This window comes from Nycticebus coucang, chromosome 20 (assembly GCF_027406575.1).
Source record: "Nycticebus coucang isolate mNycCou1 chromosome 20, mNycCou1.pri, whole genome shotgun sequence".
In the NCBI taxonomy this organism is placed as follows: domain Eukaryota; kingdom Metazoa; phylum Chordata; class Mammalia; order Primates; family Lorisidae; genus Nycticebus; species Nycticebus coucang.
In genome coordinates this window covers 43221013-43240018 of record NC_069799.1, presented here as the reverse complement: position 1 = coordinate 43240018, position 19006 = coordinate 43221013, and the positions used below count along the sequence as shown (strand labels likewise).

The 19006-nt window shown below is 38.6% G+C and overlaps 1 protein-coding gene across 1 annotated transcript in view; it reads left to right on the top strand.

The window, feature by feature from the left end:
- Positions 1–19006, top strand: part of LOC128572618 (coiled-coil domain-containing protein 7-like) — a 117681-nt gene that overhangs the window by 82699 nt on the left and 15976 nt on the right. The window contains exons 11-14 of the mRNA XM_053572588.1: positions 625–708; positions 4684–4806; positions 13295–13420; positions 15415–15510. Coding sequence (XP_053428563.1) covers positions 625–708; positions 4684–4806; positions 13295–13420; positions 15415–15510 — 429 coding nt within the window. The remainder of the gene's footprint in view (positions 1–624; positions 709–4683; positions 4807–13294; positions 13421–15414; positions 15511–19006) is intronic.

The window sequence follows — 19006 nt, the reverse complement described above, 5'->3', positions numbered from 1 at the left end:
GAGATGAGAGGCACTTTTCACAGTCCCACAAAAATATCTCATTTTTTTCTACATCATTGAAACATACTTGATTTGCCCTTACATAATCTTAAAAATGACACAACGTTTTTCTGAACTATCAGACATTTTTTGCCTCTCTGTGACTGTGCAGGCCGTGATTCGCAAATTAACTCTTAAAAAGGGATTCTATGCGTCACCTCACCAGGTAACATCCCACAGTAGAATGCGCTATTCATATAAAGTTGAAAGTTGTATTACCATAATAAACTCTTCAGATAGTTTCAGTTTGTGTAAAAGATAGCATTGCATGGGGAAAAAAATCATAGGTTAAGTAGTTACACAGTGTCCGTTTGTGTATAAATTTCATCATTATCTCAACATTTGTTCTTGTTAAAATCATGAAACATCTCTGAACTTTAATGTCTCACCATAATGAGGCTTTTATAATTGCGAGTAGCCCTTCCAAGTCTAAGGTTTCGTGATTCTGCAATCTGTACATTACATTACAACTGGTTCTTCTGTATAACACATGCTAATTATTAGTAATACACACACAGGTGCACTCCCGTATATGTATAGTAATGTTACTTACAAAGTATACTGAAATCTGTTTTACTTCTACAGAGATTTATAAAACCATCTCGTCCAATGATACTAGAAAAGGTTCGATAAAGGGGCCAAGCAAGACGCAATCAAGGAGTCAGCTAGGTAAGAAAAAGAACTTCTCAAGTCTAATATTTATGCTTTATTTATATTCCTGAAGATAAATAAAGTGTGGATCTTTAACGACAACAGTACCTATGTGTTAGAATTACATAGGTAAAACTGCGATGCAAATGTTACATTGAAATAGTTAACATTTATTCATGGGCTCAGCCACTTCTTCAAAGCAAAACTTCCACTCCGTGCTGTGTGGTCATTCCAGGATTCTGGCCTCAGTTACAGGGTCTGCTATAAAAAACTTTTTTTTTTCCCTTACAAAATACTGGGTCCATTAACTGACCAATCACCCATCCTGATTGTCCCTTTTTTGATGTAAATTCTCCTTTAATAACTTTCACATATTTTTCCTGTTATTTGACCTAATCGTTAGTTTTCAAATCCAGCTAGAAATTCGAGTCACTATTTTTGCCTCTCTGTGACTGTGCAGGCCACAATTCACAAATTAACCCTTAAAAAAAAGATGCTATGCTTCGCCTCACCAGGTATGTCCCACAGTAGAATGTGCTGTTAGTGTAAAGTCGAAATAATTTCGATATTATTTGGGATAATTTCAGTTTGCAGAAGAGATAGCACTGCATGAAAAAATCATTAGGTAATTACAAAGTGTCAGTTTGTGAATTAATTTCACCATTATCTCAATATTTGTTGTTGTTAAAATCATGAAACATCTCTGAACTTTAATATATCACTATAATGAGCTCTTCCAGTTCTACGGTTTTGTGATTCTGCAATCCATACATTATAACTATTCTTTGGTCATTACAGAGGTTAACTATAGTACTACACACACACAAGCATGCTCCCATGTACATGTGGGAATGGTGATTTACAAAGATTACTAAAATCCTTTTTCCTTCTATAGAGACTGATAAAAACATCTTGTCAAATGGTATCGGAAGAGATCTAATAAAGACACCAATCAAAATACCATCTAACACTCACTTAGGTAAAGAAAACAAATATTTTTCAAGTCTAATATTTATGGTTTATTTATATTCCTGGAGTTGAATAAAGTATGGACCTTTAATGACAACAGTACTTATATGTTAGAATTCCATAGATAAAATTCTTCACGAATATCCTCCTATAATTAAACTCTAGTATTTACTATCAATGAAAAATCATCCATATATTATTACTTTAAGAACTTACCCCTTTAGAAAGACAAACAGCATTTTGCTGTGTATAATAGCAAATTACATGGGCCTTCAGTTCAGGAACAGGGAGCCAGGTGGGCCATCTGGGGCACTGCATCCCACCTGGACCCGCCAGGCACACAGGGTTTCAGTCTGGGAGGATCTTTGGGGGAGCAGGCCAGAGGGCCTCCACTGAGCCCCAGGGTCAGGGGAGGGGCAGTGGTAGAGTTGGTGGGGTTGGTCGTGGTTGTGAAGGGTGAGGCCGAGGTCTGAGTCCCAGCTGCACAGAAGGTGCCTGATGCCCTGTGCAGGTCCCAGGGATCTGCCTGGCTGCCCGCAAGCCAAGCAGCTTCAGAAGCTCCCATCTTGTCCTGCTGGCCACAACCATGCATCTCTGCCATGGCCCCTAACATGGTAGGGAGGGAAGGGCTCCCTGGAGAGAGGGAAGGGGCAGTCTTCACAGACTGGGCAGCTTCAGGAGGGCCAGGCAATCTACATGTTTACCAGAGGAGTGTTAGCTCTTCCAGATGTGTCTCTCCTGGCAAGAGCTGGCCACTTTTTCAAGGGGAATTTTCCTAAAAGTTTTGGGGAAAAACATGTGTACACAGTATACCCAGGAGCACATTACCCAGGGCGAAATATGGTCTGTAAAAATCCAATGCTACAATGATCTTGCAGAAGCTTGGTGTAAGTATGTTCAATGCCATCTGCTTACGTTCATTTTTCTAGCTTAGACAGGAAATTTGTTTTGAATTTGCAAAAGAATACATGCTAGTTAATGAACGTGATAAGAAGAGGTATGTAAGAATTATTTCATGTTTACTGATTCCCTCTTTAGAATTAAAATGGCAGGCAAATTTATAGCATCTCAGCGCTAGCATGTTGCTTTCAAGATGTTATATTTTAGGTAACACATACATTCCTTGAGTCCAGAGCTAACAATGATATAGACACACCACTGTCTGGTGTAATTCCCAAAGAGGTAGGCAGCTTAATAGAAAAATAAGAGAAAGGAAAATTTAAAGAGGAACCTAATAAAACCTAATGGTGCTAAAGTGAATTTATATGACTAAAACTATTCCCTCAGACAAGCAACATCAAAGGCTTTGCACTGCAGGGGAAAGAGTCTGTGATAAGATAGCCCAGCTGTATCACTAAACAAATGACTAGTAAACAAAATAACAAGCTCCCAAAAGGGAAGGAAGAAATTGCTATCCAGAGTTGCTATAAAATACTCACTGAAATGTGCAGTGCTTAGCAAAACGTTCTGAGATAGGCAAAGAAACAGTAGTGTTACCTGTACACAGGGGGAAAAGCAGGCAAAAAAACATTCTTATCAAGAGTACCAGATGTTGGACTTGAAAGACAAACTACAAAACACTTATTATTCATATATTCAAAGGACTAAAGGAACCTTCATTAAAGAAAGTATGGGACCATGTCTCATCAAATAAAGAACATCTAAAAAGATAAAATTATTTTTAAAAGGTCCAAATAAAAATTGAGTTGAAAAGTACAATAAATATAAGGAAATTTTCACTGTAGGGGCTTGAGAGTAGGTTTCAACTGTCAGAAAAAAGCTGCAGCAATTATAAGGTGATGGAATAGTAGAAGGAGGTAGGAGCAAAAAAATCTATTTTTCAAGAAGTAATAACTAAAATCTTTGAAAAATATTTGATGAAGAGTATTACTTTACACATCTAAGCTTAATAAAATCCCAGGTAGAATAATTACAAAGAAACCGTAGTAAAAAATGTTGAAAGACAAAAAGAAGCTCTTGAAAGTAGCAATATAAAAGCAACTCCATTGTGTTAAAGGGAGCCCCAGTAAGACTAACCACTGACTTAGCAGAAATTTTGGCAGAACTCCCCAAGTTTAAGTGCTTTTCTTTCCTTTTTGGTCTCTAGCATATATTTTCACAGCATCTCAAGCAGTACTTTTAAAATATCCTTTTAGTCTAATATCTTATTTGTTGCAATTACAAGGGTCCTTCTATACTACCTGTATCTAAAATATCACATTCTACTTGAAATATCGAGACATATCAAAATGTCTTCATTTGAACAAGCTAGACCCGTCACTTTCATGAAAATAATAAACAGAGTAAATGCAAATTTGATAGCATGGGACGGCCACCCTGACATGCATTAAGGTTTTTGTCTTTAGGGTTTTACAAACCCTCCCCAGCTTTTACTCTTCTCTGACAAATGTGAATGGCTAGCTTTACGCCATGGCTTCTAAAATAAATTGTATCAATAATAATTTATTCTCTCAATGACCTTCAATTGCAACCTCTCACTAAACCTTTCAGCCTCTGGTCTCAGTTTGATCTGTAGCCAGTAATTAAGGAATATGAGGTTTATAATTCTCTGTTAAATGTAAGAATTCTATAATAATCCAACATTACTTTTTATAACATAGAATTTATGAAAAATAAATTTAATGAATATTTGTTGAGTTGGGAGATCCAGTGGCTTGAGCATAGAGCTGTGATATCCAAAACTATACTTTTAAATACAAACTACAGATCAAATACAGAAATGAATATTTGGTTCTAGGTACAAGAAGATTGGGATAATGGTTGAAATTAAGAAAGACACTATCACAGAATGCAGAACAAAGACAAGAAAGAGAAAATATTGAGAAGCTCTATAGAAAGTGAACTAACAAATTACAACTTAATAAAATATGAAAAGAAAAATTACCACTGCAAAAGTAAAGACTAATACATGGAGTTTGGAAAGCAGTGTGTAAATAGAATATTCATATAATTTTTTTGTTTGTTTTTTTCATATAATTTTGTTTTTAAAAATTTATATTTTAGGTATGAACTTATTTAAAAACAAAGATATGCTCATGAAACAGCAAGATATTCTTTATACCAGGGACATCACACCAAGTCAATTCCCTACAAAAGTCATCAATGTATCACCCTTTGGAAGTAGAGGTAAAAGATTATATATAAACATATTAAATAAGTATCTGATTGCCTCAAATGGTTTTCAAATTTACTTTGTCATTTATTCTTTTTGTATCTTGCTTTTTTATTTATTGATATCTTAGGAAAATTTTTGCAAGCCTGAAAATGAAATGGTTTTAATTTATCCCTTTTATTGGCAATGCAATATTTCACAGTATAGAATATCTTATTCAAGCAGAATTCTATTAAAGAGTTTTGGCTGTTTTAGTTTTTCACCACTACTAAATGTGTCTATGTACATATATTCTTATATATTGGTGCTTTTATTTATTTGGGGTAAAGTTCCAGGATTGACATCTCTTGTTAAAGTGTACATGGATTTTTATTGTTAAATGATATGACCTTTAGCTTTACTAAAGGGCTATTATAATCAACATTTTCACCAGCTGTCTTGGAAGGAACACAATTTTCTTGGCATAACTATCTATAGTGTAGGTTACCATCTTTTTTCCCATTTATGCTGATCTGAGAGTTGTTAAATGACACTTCAATCTTATTATACATTTTAGATCCATATTTATTAGTATTTTATTACTGTATAATTACCCCTAAATGTAAAAAATAACAACAAACCTCTTAAACCAGTAATCATTTGTGAACCTCTTGATTTATCCATTTTCCCAGGTTTTGGCTGGTCTAATTTAGGTGTCTAAGGTCAAATTATCAATTTACTGACATGAATAGCAATTGGCTGTTGTTTTAGAACGTGAGGTCTATAATGGGATCCCTTCAGGAAACAGAAACTTTACTAAATGTTTAAACAGAAAGCAAGAATGTAAAAACTAGATAACTAAATATAAGGTTGTTAAGGAGGTAACTAAAAGTATCAAAAGGATTCTAAGGTTACAGGGAGGAAGCGTTTCAGAAAGAAGTTGCCCACCCTCTAATCAAGGGGGCCTTTGATTAGAACATACAGTGTGCGTGATGCTAACGTTCCTGATTTTGCAGGAAAGATTTTCAATCCATAATTCTGAAAAGGAGGCACTGACCATCTACTGTTAGTGTCTTGGGATGGGGGTGAGGGGGTTAATAAAACTGGTTCTGAAAATGTTGGGGAAAAATACAAACTATTTGAAACCATAGAAGGAACGGCAGCTTCTGGAATAATAAAACATTATTATTAGGATATGTTTCACAGGAACTAAAAAGAGATAAGAAGCTCTCAGAAGTCCCACTGAGAATGAAATTAAAGGAACAAGTCCCTCCTTTCTTATCCAACCTTGCAGTCTTCATCAGGCACCCCAAGCAAACCTACCTTCAGGTTCCCCGTCTCGGTGTACTGACTAGCTTTGATGGACTCCTGATGGAACACGCTGAGTCTCCACAGGGATGGGGAGGGCTGTCCCAGAACCACAGCCTCCATAGGTGGGAATGTGATCCTCTTCCCTGTTTCTCCACCATCCTCGGGCTTGGATGCCAGTTAGGCCAGATGCCATTGTCCATCTCCAGGCTACCCTGTAGCTAAGAACAATAATAGACACCTGCCCCCCAGCTTACCCCCCAAATGGCTGTGATACGGAGCCCCTGCCCCCCAAAACACAGCTCTGTGGCTCTCTTGTACTTTACTGCAGGAATGCTGCAGCTCTCTGCAGAGAGGGGGTTGGGCTGTGCCTTCCACGTAAGCCCTGGCCCAGTGACCATGCTGCCACTGGGGATGCAGTCATAACAGCCCCAGAAAGGCCGTCCTCCATTGCTCTTGTGGCAAATTCCTATGAGAACAACATCATCAGAAGTCCCCTTCTCCACACCTGGGCCCGAGCACTAAGCCTGCTCAGCTGGTGGAGTGGGATTGCACTCCACCCTTGCAGAGCCAGGGGCAGAGTTTGTGTCTCTGTTCCAAGTACCACCACCACTAACAGCCCATATGCAGGAGGCTCTTGCATTTGAGAAAGCACATGCTGTACTGTCAGCAGGCCGTGGTTTCTGCTCTTGGTGTGCTTCACTCTTACCGCAGGAGCAGCACTCCCTGAAGGCTGGACTACTGGAAACCCTCGACTCCTCCAGATCCAGCTAGCTTTGAGAGGGTGCTGACCTCCAATTGATGCTGGGGAAACTCAGTGGGGCTCCAAGTGGTGCGAAGATACCCTGGGGAGGACAAATTCCCCTTAGGGCTACACCCTAATAAAACTGGTTCTGAAAATGTTGGGAAAAAATACAAACTATTTGAAACCATAGAAAGAACTGCAGCTTCTGGGATAATAAAATATTATTGTTAGGATGTGTTTCACAGGAACTAAAAAGAGATAAGAAGCTCTTAGAAGTTCCCAAATCTCCTTTTTTATGGCTGAGCCATGTTCCATGGTATATGTATACCTCTGCCACTGCTGCTGAAGCCTGGCATGAGGGCAGGCAACTTGGTACAAGTTCACGGTCCTGTACAGTGTCCTCACGAAGCCCCCAAACCGCTGTCCACACCAGTGTCCCAGTCTGCAAGGGCAGAAGTCTCAGTGGTTCAGGTACTTGGCAGTCCAGTTCAGGGATGAAGAGGCAAAACGCTTCCATCTTACCCTTCCACAAATACCAAGACCCTCCAGGCTCACCAGCGAGCTTCATACTGTCAGATGTTTCATTTTACCAATTAGCATTCTCTACTTGCAGCTCGAAGAACTCCCCGAGTGTTTCTTGTAAAGTAGATCTAGTGGTGATAAATTCTCTCCACTTTTTAATAGATTTATCAGGTACGAGTAGTTTTTTGTTACATGGATGAAATGTATAGTGATGAAGTCAGGGCTTTCGATGTACCCATCACTTGAATAATGTGCCTTATTCCCAGTAGGTATCATCACAGGGGTCCTCAAACTTTTTTTTTTTTTTTTAAATACAAGTAGAGAATTTATTTGGGCCAAGTTTGAGGACTGCAGCCTTGGAGATAGAGATTCAAGTTGGCCTGCAGTTACAAGTGGGGGTCCTCAAACTTTTTAAACAGGGGGCCAGTTCACTGTCCCTTGGACCGTTGGAGGGCCGGACTATAGTTTAAAAAAAACCAAACTATGAGCAAATTCCTATGCACACTGCACATGTCTTATTTTGAAGTAAAAAAACAAAATGGGAACAAATACAATCACACCGCCTCATGTGGCCCGCGGGCCGTAGTTTGAAGACCCCTGATCTAGAACCTCTTTTCTCCACTCAGAAGAGGCAGCATTGCAGTTCATCTGTTTTTCTGTGGTGGGAACTCTGCTATGTTGTGTAGAGAGGGAGAGGTTCACTGTTTGTGGGGTCCTGTGGATAGGTACTCAGTTTTGTGTTGCTGGTAATTTGGGTTTATTGAATCTCAGATACCTGGTAAAGTGTTTGTGTGCTCACAATGATAGACTAGGTTAGGTAATCCCCAGGCTTCTGGTCCCTGGATGCATGTTTGAGGCCGTGGGGGACCAAAATGAGACCAGATGGTAATCTTGCCTTCAAGCCTCCCTAAGTCAGGCACGGGCTGTGGATGTGAAAGGGGGTGATCTCATCTGGAAGTGTGTCCATGCAGGGAAGTGTGGGCACACTGTGAGCCTGTTAGAGGAGGGTCATGCCCTTCTTGATGGACTTGGCAGAGTCGGGTGGCTCTGGGGCTCACAAGCTCCTCTCCTGGCTCTGACATTGGCCTTTCTCTTTTGGGGACACAAAAGTTCCCAAATTCCCAGCTTCAACCCTGGCCTAGCGGCACCAGAGGCAGCTCAACTTGCTATGTACAGGGCTGCTAGGCTGGCTGTAGGGTGTGGCTGAAGCTCTGGTGGGGGAGATGTAGTTGTTCCAGGGACTTGCTTCCAAGGACACTTGGATCCCTGAAAAGATACAGACAGGTCAAGGAGAAGACTGCTGGCCCCACTCCCTCAGCAGAAGCAGTCGTTTTTATCCTTGGTGCGCACAGAAGCACCTAGTGTGTTTTTTTCCCCAGATGTGTATGATTAAGTTACATAGTTTGTAAGGTCGAAGTTGTGGTTGTGTCCTTTACCCAGAAAATGTGCACAATACCCATGCAATGTATCCACTGGGTGGAAATTTACCCAATTCCTTCCTCCCATCCCCCCTACTTCAATTTGAGTTTTTCTCTGTGTGTGCAGGTAATTGCTAATCTACTAGTTCCAATTTAGCACTCAGGACACGTGATGCTTGTTTTCCATTCTTTGTGTTTGTTTTTCCATTCTTGTCATACTTCACTTAGGAGAATGTTCTCCAGATCCATCCAAGTTGTTACAAAAGATACAAAATGTCCTTTTTCATGGCCGAATAATGTTCCATGGTATACATCTACCACATTTTATCAATCCATTCGTGGGTTGCTGGACAGTTGGGTTGTTCCGTAATTTGCAGTTGTGATTTATGCTGCTGTAAGCGTTTGAGAGCAAATGTCTTTTTCTTTTGTGTAGGTAACTTGTAATGGGACTACAGGATCCAAGGGTGGTTCTACTTTTAGCTCTCTGAGGAATCGCCGTACTTCTTTCTAGTTTGCAATCTCACCAGCGCTGCATGAGTTCTGCCTTCTCTGTGCGGCCACACCAACGTCTCTTGCTTTAGGAACTTGTCACGTGCACTATTCTCACTGGGGTTAGGTGATATCCCAAAGCGGTTTTGATTTGCATTTCTCTGATGATCAAGGATGATGAGCATTTTTTCATGTGTTTGTTGGTTGTTGGGTCTTCTTAGAGGGAACAGAGTGAACCTCGAGCTCCATGGAAGCCCGGGTGTGATAGGCACTCTGCTGCTCCCATGTCACTGGCTGACTGGGCCCTGTGGAACTCCTGCTGGTCCTGAGGAGAAAAGCCCTGGCTGCCTCATTAGCAGTCTGCAGGGGAGAGGGAAGAAGACCAGAAGGTGGGGGCGCTGCTGCCCTGGTCCCCTTTATCCTAAGGGACCCTCTGGCATGCTGCACTCTCCTCTCAGGTGGAAATGGCCCTCTTTGAATGTCCACACACTGAGAGACCCACAGATCTCCTGAGACTCACTGGACTCCCTGGTCCTCTGTGGCTTCTGTGGTTCAAGTGGGTACTGGAGAGCATTGCCTCTGGATCCAGTGAAGTAGAGACACGGGGGCTGAGATTTCCACAAAGGAGATAGCTACAAAAACACTGCAGATCCACAAAGGGAGGTAAATAAACATCACCCTCCACGTTGAATCCAGTACAGTGAGCAGAATACTACTAAGGGGTCCACCTCCCTGCAAGGCTTAGATCTGACCTTCACACAGCAGAGCTGCACCAAAAGTTCATGCTTGGGAGCAGAGGTGGCTACGTTCACAGCGTTGAGTGGTTGGACGAGGGGAGGTCCCTGTCTTCACATTCCTTCCTAGGCTCCTCTCCTGCTTCTGCTCTGGGGGTGGGACATTCTCCTACCAATGACTCCACGTCTCCCCTGGGAGGGGTACAGACAACTTTGGATCATGCGTCAGGAGCTCTCAAATGCAGAAGTGTGAGCATTTCATTTTCTTCTGTTCTGAAAAGCATTCACAGCTCATCCAAGTCCCCTTGGGGAAGCCCACACTATAGGTCAGAATTCTGGAAATACTGCTGCTCTCCTGTATCTCCCTGCTCCTTTGTGGTTGTCACAGTCCAGGTGAACGCTAGGGGATGTTCATCTGGAGATCCAGTGGCAAGAGCTATGATTTCCCTGGCAAGACAGAGGCAGCTAGTGTGTGTGTAAGCAAAATGGTTTCTGCCATCTCGGCTTGGATTTGTAGTGGGGGAAAGTGACCCTGCATGGGCCTGCAGCCTGATGCTTTATTCTCAGGACCCTCAGTTCACCAGCAACAGGAACACCTGGATTTTTCAGGATAAATGGGGCTCTTTGACAGATTGGGGCCTGGTAGACTGCTAGAGATAGGAACGAGAAATATACTTCTTGCCCATTCTGATGGATTCTGAATTCCTCAGCAGTTTTTTTTGTTGTTGTTGTTAAAATCTTACTCCTTGTCTTTCTCTGTAATTTCTTCTTCTAGTAAGGGTGAGTTCCAGGACATTTCCCTCAATATTTCTCTTTGGATATGCTTTTTCACCTGAAACTTTTTCTTTTGCAGATAATCTGGTGACAAATGTCTCTAGTTGGCCATCTTGCCCCCTACCCATCTTAGATTTTGTCTGAGAAAGACTTTATCATTTCTGAAAGAAGGATTGATGGTTATACTATTCTTAGTTGGCAACTTTTTTTTCTTTCAAATGTTTATCATCATACTCCTTTCTGGTTTATGATATTTCAGCTGAGAAATCTCCTTATAATCTTATGGCAGTTTCCTTGTACTTGATAATTTGCTTTTCTCTTGATGTTTTTTTTTTTTTTGCAGTTTTGGGCTGAGGCCAGGTTTGAACCCACCATCTCTGGTATATGGGGCCAGTGCCCTACTCCTTGAGCCACAGGCACCGCCCTCTTGATACTTTCTTACTCTCTCTTTATCTCTGTTTAACAATATTATTATGATTCTTAGTGAAGGTTTCTTTGGATTCATCTTATTTGGTGTCTTTGGTACTTCCTGGATTTGGTTTTTTCTTTCCTTCAACAGGTTTGGGGAGTTTTATGCCGTTGTTTCTTTAAATATGTATTCTGTTCCTTTTTCACTTTTCTTCTGGCAGCCTAGTAATGTGTAAATTGTTTCAGTTGATGGTGTCCTATAAGTCTCTTAAACTATCTTCACTAGTTTTCATTCTTTTGTTGTCATGTGGTTTCTCAGTTTGGATGATTTCTAGTGACCTGTTTTTTAGTTTATTGATTCTTTCTTCTGTTTGATCTAATCTGCTGTTGAATACTACTACTGAGTTTTAAAGTTCCTATCTATGATTTCTCTTTGGTACTTTTTATAGTTTATGTCTTTGTCAATGTTTGTTCTTGCATTGCTTTCTTAACCTTGCTGAGCATTTTCTTTTCTTTTTTCTTTTTAGATAGAGTTTCACTCTGTCACTCTGTGTAGAGTACCATGGCATCATTATAGCTTACAGCAACCTCAAACTCTTGTGCTTGAGCAATCCCCCTGCCTCAGCCTCCCCAGTAGCTAGGACTATAGGCATGCACCAATATGCCTGGCTAGTTTTTTTCTAGTTTTAGTAGAGACAGGGTCTCACTATTGCTCAGGCTGGTTTCAAGTTCATGAGCTCTAGCAATCCCCCTGCCTCAGCCTCCTTTTTTGTGTGCTAGGATTACAGGTGTGAACCGCCACCCCTGGCCCTTGCTGAGCATCTTTATGACCATTATTTTGAATTCCCTGTTCAGTAAATCACATTTCTTTAATTTACTTGGGTCAGTTTATGTAAATTTATCTCATTATTTTATTTGGAATACATTTTCTTGACTTTCTGTGTTGGTTTCTGCATATAAGATAAGACAACTTCCTCTTTCAGTCTTCTTAAACTGCCCTTGTATAGGAGAAGGATCTCACCAATCCATTTGACCAACGATTTTAAAGTGCCTCTCAAATCTCTGCATTTATCCAGAACACTTTCTCTGTTTTTTGATGGCCTTCTGGAGATTAGGTTGTGCTACATCCTGTTAGCCCTCCATGATCAGTAAGATGGAAGTGAGATGTTCTAGATGTAGCTAGAAATGTTGAGGCTTGAGATTTGTGTTTCAGTTCCTTCCATCCTTATATTGAAGGTAAGCACAGACGTTATTCTCCCATTCATTTTGTACTAAGCCAGGGTGACGCTCTGTCAGAAACGCCTGTACTCACTTTCAGCCTGAATCCTCTAATCCTGGCGAGATAGCTGCTGAAATTGGGCTTCTTATATGTCCACCTCTTTATCTTCTGTGGTTTAGGAAGAATTAGGAATGCAATTCTTTATTGATTTCCAGTACTAGGTCATTAAAGGTAATGTTCTTTGGGTAAGAGCTATAGAAGTTGTGATTTAGTGCACGGATAAACTTTTTCCCAGGAATAATGGATAGATCAGGATTTGTCACTGGATGAACCAGAAAGTTTTGGGACATGCTGTGTTCCTGCCCCGTCTGCCTGCAGGTTACTCTTTGTCTGCCTGGTTAGCTTCCTGATGCAAATGAGTTAGAGGCCAAGCTGTCAAGTATCTAGTCTAACAGTGTATAGCAAACACTTTCTGAAGAGAAAATGGTAACTGCACACTTCAGCCCTTCTCAGCAATGCTCCCAGGGATATAGACCCTGAAAGATTTTGTTTGCCTGTTTCAAAACATCTCTTTATTTTATACCACAGTTCTAGGAAACCACTAATCTACTTTTTTTTCTCCGTAAGATTTTCCTACATGGGATATCATATAAGTAGAATCTTATAACATGTGGCCTTTGTTACTTTTTAGTTTTACTTTTTTTACTTAACTCTGCTCTCCAAAACTATTCTTACACACACACATACACATCTTTATTATCTTAATTGAATAATGAACTCAAAAATTGATTTTGGTTATTTAAATTCTTTTAATTTCATTTTTATTGACAATGAACATACTATGTGAGAGTGTTAATTACAGATGTGATCCATTATACAGCTAAAATATTTTCTAAATTTTTCAAGATGAAGTCCTTGAGAACTCTACTTCCTCTATAACTGAACTTCCAAGAGCAATTCATAGACCATCTAACGCTGGTACAACGCTTTCCAAGAATATCCAGTTTCCTTTACTGAATACAGCTGCTTCAGGTAACTTCTGATATTTTTAGAAATCTTTAATTAAATGGAAATAACCAAGTTGTAATAGCTGTAGTCATATAATAGTTTAGCAAAAAGTAAATTCTGAATGAAGTTTACTTAACATATATTCATTTTTAGTGCTAAGATAGTATCCCTAGCATTTCTCTTCCTTCCCAACTCTGAATAAATTGGAACTCCATTTCCTTTCTGCACCCTCCTTTCTTGCTTGCTAATTGTAGGTTTTGATGATGACTGCAATAACCCCATCTTATAATCCCCCTTTATTATATTTATATATCCCTCCTTTGTCTCCCAGGCAGATTATGCAATAGAAAGATCCATCATGAGAGTAGGTAGGAAGGAAAATATTCACCTTTCCTTCATTAACGTTGCTCTACTCAGCTGTCTATTTTCATTACTATCTAAGAACTAATGTACAGATCCCATTTCTTAGTTGCTCCAGAGACATTATATAATCATCGCCCAGGTACATTTCCTAGAGATAATTAAGTTTGAATTTTGAAAAAAATGCAAATGATTTTTCTTTTGCCTATTATATGCTCTGATATTCAAAATAGATTTACATGCCATATTCTATCTATAAAGACTCTAAGAGAAAAATAACGAGAAATAGAGAAGATTGGCTAAGATACTACTTTTATTCCATTGTTTTTACTACTTTCAATGTATAAGGAGAAAAAAGCCCTTAAGAATGATAAAAGTTGTGCTTAATTCTGGGAAAGGAGGGATGAATACAAGAAAAGAGAGTGAAGTATATTTTCTTTCTACCCCAGTGAGCAAGAGAGAAAAGTGATCCAAAATTATATGTGAAAACAGAAGAAAATTTAACACAAAGAGCAAAATTCTTGGCTTCAGTAGATGAAAAATAAGGTTGGCAAGATAGACTAGGACTGGAAAGAAAGCTTTCATTGGTTGGAAGTCCTAGGTTTTGATAATTTCTCAAGCTGGGATCAGTGATCTTTCAGTATATTTTAGATAAATATGATTGATTTTAGCTTCACCTGTTAACTTCAGAATACCTACAAAATTGCTTTCCATTGATGGGACTCCCAGTTTTACCTATCATTTGGATCCTCTTCTGTTCTCTGGAGGAGTTATTAATTATAAGCAATAATATTGCTCAAAGAGACAGCAAAGAGAAGAAGGAAAATGAACAAATAGACTAAACCTATTATCTAAATTTTTACTCCAGGCTTAGAGAAAAAGAATAATGATCTGTTTATGGATTTAACAAAAATAATGACAGCATAAATTTTTGCATTTCCATCAAAGCATTAAGTCTCTGAATCTAAAAATCATGGCAGATACAAATTTTTAAAGCAAACACTTGACCTAAGGAATGGAAGAGTTAAATGTTTCATTTCTGTGTAAGAAATATATCGTGGAAATTTAATACATTAATGTAAATGTTGCACACTAACTTTGAGAAAGTACCATCTAAATGTTACACATTCTTCTGCTTTTTCTTTCAGTAATTTCTTCAAGTGAGCAGATATTGAAACTATTTTTATTATTATAGAGTTTTGCTTTTAACCATGTTCAAAATATGTGTCTTTACAACAGCCTCTCTGTTATCTCTCCTTCAATTCAAGCACTAGATTTTTCATTCTAGGAATATAAACATCTTTTTTTTATATAAAGACAATATTTTATAGAGAGATAAAACTTTATCTGAAAATTTACAATTTGATGATCCACTTTATTGTTGACCTGTAAAAAGGCTCTTTCTTTGACATTTTTATATATGGTATTTCTAGTCTTTTTTTTTTTTTAACTAATTTGCACTCTTATAAATATCAGACATCAGGCAAGAAAAAAATCAGAGAAAATATTTGTGTCAGTTACTCTGCTTTATCTAAATGACTAGGAACAAGTTATAAAAATGCTGTGCTTTAGCAATGGATTAAGATTATTTTAACATTCTAAAAGTTGAAATTAGTTAATTTAGAGTATAGTTTAAAGCCACTGTTCTCATTTTTTAGGGAACCCCAAAACTATGATCATAAAACAAAAACCTGTTGTACCTGTAAATACTCTGCCTACTGTGACCAAGGCGACTAAAATATCTACCCATAAAGGTAAAAGAACAACTGTAATACATGAAATAAACTTTATACTATTTCCCATTCTTTTCAAACCTATGGGCTTCCTCCCCCCAAAAACGGATATTATGAGCCAAGCATATGTTCCCAAACCTTTCTTCAAATGTGTATAAATAGAAACATATATATGCAGTGTTTTTGTAATTTTACCCATTATTAGGATCATACGCATGGATCCTCCTTATCTTTGATCCAAGTAAATTGATAGAAATTTCTTTCTTCTCTCCTATTTTTAAATTGCTACATGACATTCTAAAATGTAAATATGCCATAACTTACTCAATGGTTTCTAGGAGAATAATGTTTACATTTTATCATTATTCTCTGCCACTATAAGCAATGGTGAGGCAAATATTATTGTACATATGTGGGATGTCCAGAAAGTGTCCAGCCTCATAATGTGGTATGCTACTTCATGGTATACTGATCATGAACCAAGCATATGTGGGCTGTCCAGAAAGTGTCCAGGCACATAATACGAAAAATAGTATTAATGATGGCTGGATACTTTACAGACAGCCCTTGAATATATTTCTATAGTGGTGATTGCATGTCTATAACATAGAACATGTAAGTAGGATTGTAGTATTAAAGGTATATGTGCTTTAAATTTTAATAGATATTCTCAAACTTTCCAAAATAACTGTAGTTTATAGTTCTGCGTGAAAGACCTGTTTCTCAGATCTTAGCAATTGGATGAATGAACAAACTGGAGCCTCATTGTCAATGTTAAAAAATTACTTTACACCCACTTCTTCTAGCTTACTGATAAAGTCTGGAGATATATTTTTGGCTATGTAAGGAAGTCAGACAGTTTTTTTCACTTGATATGCAGAATCCTTCAACGTGATTTTGTTATCCTTGTCACTGAACATGGTCACAGGCCAGAGGTTATGTCAGCCATACACAAGTGTATCTTTAGTCACTGTGTGGTGTTAGCCACAGCAAATATAACATTCTCCATGCTAAACTCCTTTGGAAAACTTTTCAGTTTCACACCTCTAGTCACTTCAAAGAAGTGTTTTCATATTTATTCTTCAATGATCTAAGGATACCTGGTCACATGGCTAAATTAATGAAGTTACATATGGGGGAAAGTACATGGCATAAACATTATTTTTGGTGAGAATTTCAACTGGGAGATGAACAGAACAATTGCCAAGGAATAACAAAATCTTGCAGTTGTCCTCTAGTCTACCTTCCCCACAGTAAGTACAGCCACATGTATAAAATATTTGTAAAACCAATCAGAAAATATGTTCCTGAAACATGTGCTTTTGTTAGCACAATAATGAATTTCTAGAAAATTCACCTCCTGAAAACAGCAAGGATGCACAATTTTGTCTATCACAGAAAGTTTATACTTAATGCATATATATTGCATTAGCACATCCCAGCCCAGTTATTCCATCCTTGGGATCCTTAATTCCTCTAACTTCTGTCTCATCAGCTGTAGTCAGTGTTATTCTGGGACACTAATTCCAAAACAGCGACATTTCATTAGCATTATAGATTTCTTCTGGTGTCCAGATTTTCATCAGCAGTAAGCTTGGTAAACTTACCCATGAATTTCTCTTCTGTTTTGTGATCAACAGATGCTTTATCAGAAATATTTAAAAATTTAATGCTGTGTCTTTTCTTAAATTGCTGCCACCAACCTGTTGAATAGTCATAGGTCCTTCATTTTTCAGTTTCTTGTGATAGAGCTGTGCTTGTTTCATGATCAGTATACCATAAAGGAGCATATATTTACTGCAAGGCTGGTGGATTCATTCTTTCAACACATGATTAAGATCTTCATTTTTAGCTTTGTACAGTAATTTTCTATTTGTCATAAACCCCATCCATCACTTTCAGCATAGAACATCAATAGTTTATCCTTCTGTTTCTCCAGGTCGTACATGGTGGTCATTCGAACACCATGTTTTCCTGTGAGATGGTTCACACTTACACTGCTGTCCAGTTTCTCCAAGAATTTGACCTTCTGTCCTATAAATCAACATAAATGCATCCTCTTTTTCTTATCACTCCTACCCCTAAGGGAATCTTCGGGCATTTTTGCCATTTTCAACCATATCTGTACACCATAGAGCAGATAATAAGCAAAAAACACAGTGAGTAATACTTACAGGTCTTGGCCCCAGTGTGGGGCATTGTGGGGAACTTGCCTATTGTTGTGTTTGACCTGCATACTTGACATTTTATTACTCTTTGTACATGGGCTTGTATAGGGAAATCCGGACATGTGTATTTAAAAAAAAATCACAGTTGATGGGGCTGGGAGGGTCATTTTTCCATTTTTTCCCTAAAACATAAATGTTTATTTAACATCAATTGTGTCGTACACATACATTTTTACTACAACCCATCATGTAAGGACACATGTGAAATTTTCCACTTGTGGTATCATGTCAGTGCTTACAAGTTTTAGATTTTTGAGTATTTCAGATTTTAGTTTTTGGGGTTAGAGATGCTCAATCTGGTTATCAGACACGTTGGGGGTAGATAACTTGTTTATGAGTGTACAAAACCTGTCTTTGAAAAGAGAACTGCCATACACTCAGAGATGTGGGATTTGGGGGCTGTCCCTTCAGGGTAAGGATAAGTGAGTGAAGCGAGTGCTTTGTGTGGAAGAAAATTTTGGGGTTACTAATTGACTTTCCATGATCCATTCTTTTCTTCGGAGATAATTTTGATTTTATTTTGGGCATTAAATAACCTAATTAAACAATTGCACTTCTCCGCTTCCTTTGTAGGTAGATGTAGCAAAAGTGTAATACGTTAGTTCTTTTATTATTAATTTGGAAACATACAATTTATAAAACCAAATATGTAAAATCACTCTATTGCTGGGTTCAGTGGCTTATACCTATAATCACAGTACTTTGAGAGGTTGATGTGGGAAGCTTGCTCTGAGCCAAGAGTTCAAAACCAGCCTGAGCAACATAATGAGACCCCATTTCTTAAAAAAAAACAAAACAGAAAAAGAAATCCAGGTGTGGTGGCACATGCCTGTAGTCCCAGCTAATCAGGAGGGTGAGGCAGGCACATGCCTGTAGTCCCAGCTAATCAGGAGGGTGAGGCAGGAGGATCACTTGAACCAAGGTGTTCAAGGCTGCAGTGAGCTATGATCCTGCCACTGTACTGCAGCCTAGAAGACAGAATGAGACTCTCTCTTAAAAAGAAGAAGAAGAAGAAGAAAGAAGAACTGAGAGAAACAGACCTGTAGTGTTAGGTTGATATTGATTTAGGTGGAGGTTAGTCTGTGTTTACTATTTGCTGTAGCTGTAAATGTCAGAGGCAAACTCTCTCTGATTTTGAAGCTACAGGTGTCGGAGGCTTAGCGTGTCTTCCCTATTATTTGGGGGTTTCTCTAGAGACTTCTTAAATACCATCTGAACATAGAATTCTTGTTATACTGATCCCCTATTGACAGAATGATGAGGTGTAGCAGGCAAAGGAAATTATATCA